At 33.0% G+C, this 5,755-nt stretch overlaps 1 protein-coding gene across 1 annotated transcript; it reads right to left on the reverse strand.

The window, feature by feature from the left end:
• Window positions 1-619: 619 nt before the first annotated feature.
• On the reverse strand, window positions 620-4,484 carry LOC149189856 (coniferin beta-glucosidase-like). Its single transcript, XM_089413301.1, has 13 exons — window positions 4,083-4,484; window positions 3,883-3,949; window positions 3,697-3,755; window positions 3,424-3,499; window positions 3,249-3,320; window positions 3,057-3,144; window positions 2,673-2,925; window positions 2,484-2,599; window positions 2,034-2,254; window positions 1,768-1,799; window positions 1,388-1,490; window positions 1,091-1,199; window positions 620-1,000 (listed from the first exon to the last, which is right to left on the reverse strand). Exons 1-13 carry the CDS (start codon window positions 4,215-4,217, stop codon window positions 763-765), a joined length of 1,569 nt encoding a protein of 522 aa, XP_089269427.1. The 5' UTR covers window positions 4,218-4,484; the 3' UTR covers window positions 620-762.
• Window positions 4,485-5,755: the final 1,271 nt, after the last annotated feature.

Here is a 5,755-nt window from a genome sequence, read left to right on the forward strand (position 1 = left end):
TTAGACATGGGGGTTTTCGACTAAAGATAAATATACTATTCCATTGAGACTTCAAGCCAACAACAACTTAACTCCACATTCTATTCTAGGAAAAAATCTTGTTGGAGAGAATCTCTCATATCCAACTAAGATTCAACAACCTCCACAATAATAGACAAGGCATATATGTGTAGATAATGAGGAATACTCATTAGGCACACCAACAACAACTATTGAAAAATAATAAACCAGTTAGCAAGCACTAGAGTCATATTTTCTAAGAAAACTAAGATTGTCATTCAATATTTCATAATTTAAGCTGCCGTGATTTTGCTTGTGGCAAACATGAAGCACAAAAGCTCATATTTTGAACTATACGACTCAAAGTATTTTGAACTATATGACTCATAAAGTTTGTTTCAAATATCATTTTAAGACTAGGATGCCTCTAGAATGAAAAAATATAATATTAAACGATTTGTAAGGGTCCAAAGAACAATTTGGGGAGAACTAGTGAAAATTTTAGAAAATTCCAATATGGTGATGATAAAGATAATGAAAAAAAACGTCCATTAACACTCATATGATCTATCCTAACTTAGGAAAAATAAAAAAATAATTGAGATTTTTTAATACATGGTTTCCTACCATAAACATCATATATTAAATGCTATAAAAACATTCTTGGAAGTGAATATAAACATAAATATCAAATTAGTACGAGAAAATCATGCCTAAAATATACCGCATTGTTTTCATAAAATTGAGTTTCAATTCTTGGTCCTATGAGACGTTCATAGGAGTGTAGGTGTTGAGTAGAATTTGAGATTCAAGTATTGATTCCCTGCTTTCCCGCCTCTGCAGAAAATTCTTGTACCAATGAGCAGATAGTTTGGGATAACGCTTCAAATTGTCATTGAAGTCCACATAATGAAGACCAAAACGCCAAGTGTAACCACTCAAAACTTCAAAGTCATCTAGCAAAGTCCATATAAAGTATCCACGGATGTTTGACCCATTCCTGCCACAATGAATAAACGTTTTATGTCTGAGAGATATTCATCATTTCACAAATTCCTTGATTTCATCATATGTTTGAGAAATGGTCTACCTTGTTGCTGCAAGCACATACTGAAGGACCTCTTGATGCAGTTCCACCCTGAATTGGTCATTCAAAGCCTCAGAAAGGGGAATAGAAGAATTATTAGGCTCTGAAAATCCTGTCCAGACATGAAAGCTGATATTGTAAGTCCAGAACAGATAATTAGATGGTCAATGATCAAAACGTGTAGCACCAATCTGCGTATATTTTCTTGAACTTGCATAAATCTTAAGTGTACAGAGAGCTCTCATTGAGGACCTGAAAACCTAACTTGTGGTAGAGGAATAACATAAGAAGAGTGCCCACCATTTTCAAGCACAATAATAGGAATATTATGGGAACGGTCCTCAATATATTCAAGCACTGCCTGCATGCTTTGTGGTACAACTGGCATACCCAAAAATGATCTCTGCCACAAATTTCAGCATGAGGTAAATATTTTTTTGTCAAGATATAAACATACTTAGAATATAATATTAAAAATTTATTAAAAATTTAGTCGAATTTTTGGATTGTATTTGTCTCTCAGTTTAGAATTATGTTTTTAAACTAAGGCATAGTTTAAATCCAAAATTTCTATCGAACTGTAAAAATCTACATACTCATATTTATAAAAAGCTCCTGCTAAAAAGAAAAAGAAAACATATGATTATAATAGGACATGTGATTCTTCAAAATCTTCTTACATCGACGCTGATGGGAATTCCATCTCGTTCCACTGCATTCATCAAGCAGTACAGAACAGCCATAAAATGTTCTTAATACCAATGTTCTTGCAATGTATCACTTTTGAATTTAAAAAAACATAAAACTTCAACGGATCAAAACCATTTTCCTTTATGATTTCAAGACAGTAATGTTATTCTTCATAAATTTAAGGAGGCCAAGTTGAAAGGCTGTTAGAAGATGAGATTTATTGAGTTAAATCTATTTGTGAGAATGACTCTCGTACCTGCCATTCCAATGGACATATCTTGAGCATAGTCTCTTGACATAAGTTCACCTTTTCTTGGAACATCAAAACAATACATGGTAAAATAGTGATTGACACCAATGAAGTCCAATGACCCTTGTAACTTTTGAGTCTGTTCCTTTGTAAATGAAGGTAACCGAGAACCCACTATATTCCTCATACTCCCTGGATAGTCTCCAGAAACAAATGGATCTAAAAGCCTGGGTTTTGGAAAAAGAAATTAATTCATGTTGGCTGTCTGCCGTCAACCAAACAAAAGTACACCTATTTGCATCCACTTCAACAATATAGCTGTTAATTATTTGAATCACTACGAAAACCCCAACTGAAAAAGAGGAGAAATAAAATTGGTGAGACTGCTCAATGGCACTGAAGCTTCTGGTTGAAGCATAAGTTAACTTGAAATACACTGTTAAAGAAGTCACTCACCAGCCCACCATAAAATCATTTGCTCTTTGAGTAGCAGCCACATCTGTGGATTTATTGGTAAGAGGTATCATCCAATTTACTAAAATTACTAATCCAATCCAGCCCTTCTGCTTTGCCTGCATTCATCAAGAAATTTAGAAAATCTCATAGAATGAATGGAGATGAACATAGATCAGAAAGGAAAACAACCTGATAGGTTTTCCTGTACAGCTCCACAACAGCTATATGTGATAGCAAAACATGGTGACCAACAATATAAGGCTCAACAGTTGAGTTTCCAGCAGTACAATTTCCAAATGGTTGGGAGCATCGTTGAGGTGGGAAAAACCCTTGATCATATCCTGCAGTGGGAAATATATTGGGCTCATTGAAAGTGGACCAATATTTCACTCGATCACCAAACTCTCTGAAACACACATCTGCATAACCTTTAAAATCCTCCCTGCATAAGATCGAAGTAGATTAGAGAACTCTGCTTCTCTAACCATAAGATTATTGATGCACCAATAAATGGTTGCTTTGACTTGTGTGTCAACCCGCATGGGATGAAAATCAAGAACAGGAGATGTTTACACAATCTGTGGATTTAAGAAACCTCCATAGGAATCTTCCAGAGCTTGGGGCAGATCAAAGTGGTACAATGTAACATGTGGTTGAATGCCTGAGACATGCATTGTGTCACAAATAACAGTTTTGAGGATGATAGTCACAAGAATAAAATTAAAATAGAGAGCAAGTTTGTCAAGAAATAAAACGAGAGCCTACCATGGGACAAAAGCTCATTTATGAGGTTATTATAGTACTCAACGCCTTTTGGGTTGATGGGTCCTTCACCATCTGTATCAATACATGTGAAATAGTTATTTCCTACCATTGTCCATTGAGTGTTTACTAAATTCTCAGGATTAAGCATGTGGTCAGAGCTTAAACATATATATACCAGGAATAAGCCTGGGCCATGAGATTGAAAGTCTATAGGCATCTACTCCCATCGCAGACATTAGATCAATATCCTCCTTCAAAATCCACATGAAATTTTGCATCAGGTTGATACCGAAATCATCTAGGAGTTTAACTATTGATACATTAGTATGAAAACAACAAAAATGGGGTTGGAGATGCACATAAAGCTTGAGGATGGCTTACAAGTAGCCACTGTATATAGGTTTGTGCTAGTCACATCTATTGTTCTTAGATTTGCAGATAATAATACCTTGTAACGATGGTATTGATCAACAGCTACATCTCCATTACTTCCATCCGGAATAGTCCCTGACAATACAATTGAAAAACAAACAACAGCTCACTTCCAGTCTCGGCCTTGAAATTCCCAAAGTAAAGTATGGAACTGGGTAGAATGCAAATGAAGGGATGAATGAAGATATGTGATGAAACAGACCTTTCCTGTGAGTGAAAGTGTCAAAGATGCTTGGCTTCCGACCATCTACTGCTGCAGCTCCTTCATACTGCAGAAATCCAATTGTGGAATTTTGACATTAACATCCCACTCTATGAATTGGGAGATGGGCATATCTTTCCCATAATCATTGAATGAATGAATGTATACATAAATATATGAATGATGAAGCAGAAAGAGACCTGGTAAGCAGAGGAACCAACACCAAATATGAAGTCTGGAGGAAAGTCGTTTCGAGAGAGGTGTTGTGTAGAGGCAGAAACGATAGACAGACTCACCAGGATCAGCAGTTCTATAATCGAACCTACCATTCTCATGTCTGCTCAAATAGTATTGATTGATTGAAGATTGTAAGCTTAAGCTTAAGTACAGACAAGAACATTGAGAATGAAATTGAGGATGAAATATACTAATGTAACCAGCTCAACATTGGTGAGATCGGAAATTGGTTCATCCTTGACCTCGATTCCAGAAGTAGAAATTGGTTCATATTTGACATCAGTTCGAGAAGTGAGAAGTAGAAATTGGTTCATCTTTGACATCAGTTCCAGAAGTGAGACGTGGCCACATTCAGAAAGGCTAATTGCACTGAGAGGTTCACGAGTTTACCGCTGTTTTAACTTTTTCTTCAAGAAAGTCAAACCATTATTTTATTTCCATCCAAATCTTTGGTACATTAGAAGGGTAGAAGTTTTGCAAGGGGTGGAGTCCTATGGGAGTGTTTTCAAATTTCTAGACTCTTACTAAGTTATAAATCTCTAAATCTCTAGTGTTTTGACTTTTATTAATTTCATGGCTATAATAAATTATAAATTCCTTTCCATATTTGTAATGAAATCTTAAATCTAAAAATTTCTCTCAATTTTTTTTCTTATTATGCCAATTGTCATTAACAGAGTAACTGTAGTTTTTTTAATTGAATTATAAAATTTAATTAAGTGAATTATTTTAAATTAATTTATATTTATTTTAATTCGAAATCTACAAAGTATTTAGAAAGATCAAATATTTTGAGATAGAAGTGATTGTCTATAAATTAGACATTTTGAAAAGTTTTTTTTATTGATTTTTTGATCTAATTTGTTCTACCAAGAATCCAGAGAGATCAAATGTTTTGAGCTAAAGCCTAAAAGTGATTGTCTATAAGTGAGACTTTTTGAAAAGTTTCCCGGGATCTAATTTGTTTAGAATCCGGTAGGATTCATTGACATCACAAGTTTGATGGGTGAACTCTTCACAATCAAAGTGCCCCAAAGGTTTTTGAGGGTGCCAAATCCATATATGCAGTAAAAAAAACCAGTTTAAACAACACAAATCAAGATTTCACCACAATTTTTTTTCGGAAACTCCAAAAAATCTCACATATACATAACTTCGAAGTAAAAGAGATTTGATACCTCTCAAACCCTTGATAAATATTGAATTAAGATAAATCTAGACCTAGTATAGTGGAAACACTATAATACACTTATTCTAAAATAAAGCTAAATAACAATAAAAATTAGCATTTTGTTATTACTTTTTAATATGTTGTTTATATTAATATAAATATAAATATTATAAATATAATATAATATTTAATATTATAGTTTATTATATTATTAAAATTATAATTAATTGAGAAAAAATATACCAAGTAGCAATATGAAGCTATACCCTGATATTATAATTATTTAATATAAATATAAATATAAATATTATTAATATAACATAATAATAATAATAATAATATTATATAATTTTAAAAATCTTAAAATATCACAATCAAAATAGGCGTACAATATTGAAACTATAGATATATTTTATATATTTTGGAAAAGTATTTTGAAAAAATCATTTAAAAATACCTCAAATA

This window comes from Pinus tabuliformis, chromosome 3_1 (genome assembly GCF_031772625.1).
Source record: "Pinus tabuliformis cultivar Carrire ecotype Pingquan chromosome 3_1, CPIR1, whole genome shotgun sequence".
Taxonomy (NCBI): Eukaryota; Viridiplantae; Streptophyta; class Pinopsida; order Pinales; family Pinaceae; genus Pinus; species Pinus tabuliformis.

Bases quoted from the DNA above. Each gene is read 5' to 3' on its own strand.
- LOC149189856 (XM_089413301.1), bottom strand. From the start codon at position 4,217: ATGAGAATGGTAGGTTCGATTATAGAACTGCTGATCCTGGTGAGTCTG. The intron at 2,255-2,483 runs GTGAGTGACTTC...TCCAAAACCCAG, and splicing joins AATGATTTTATGGTGGGCTG to GCTTTTAGATCCATTTGTTT. The intron at 1,491-1,767 runs GTAAGAAGATTT...AATTTGTGGCAG, and splicing joins GAATTCCCATCAGCGTCGAT to AGATCATTTTTGGGTATGCC.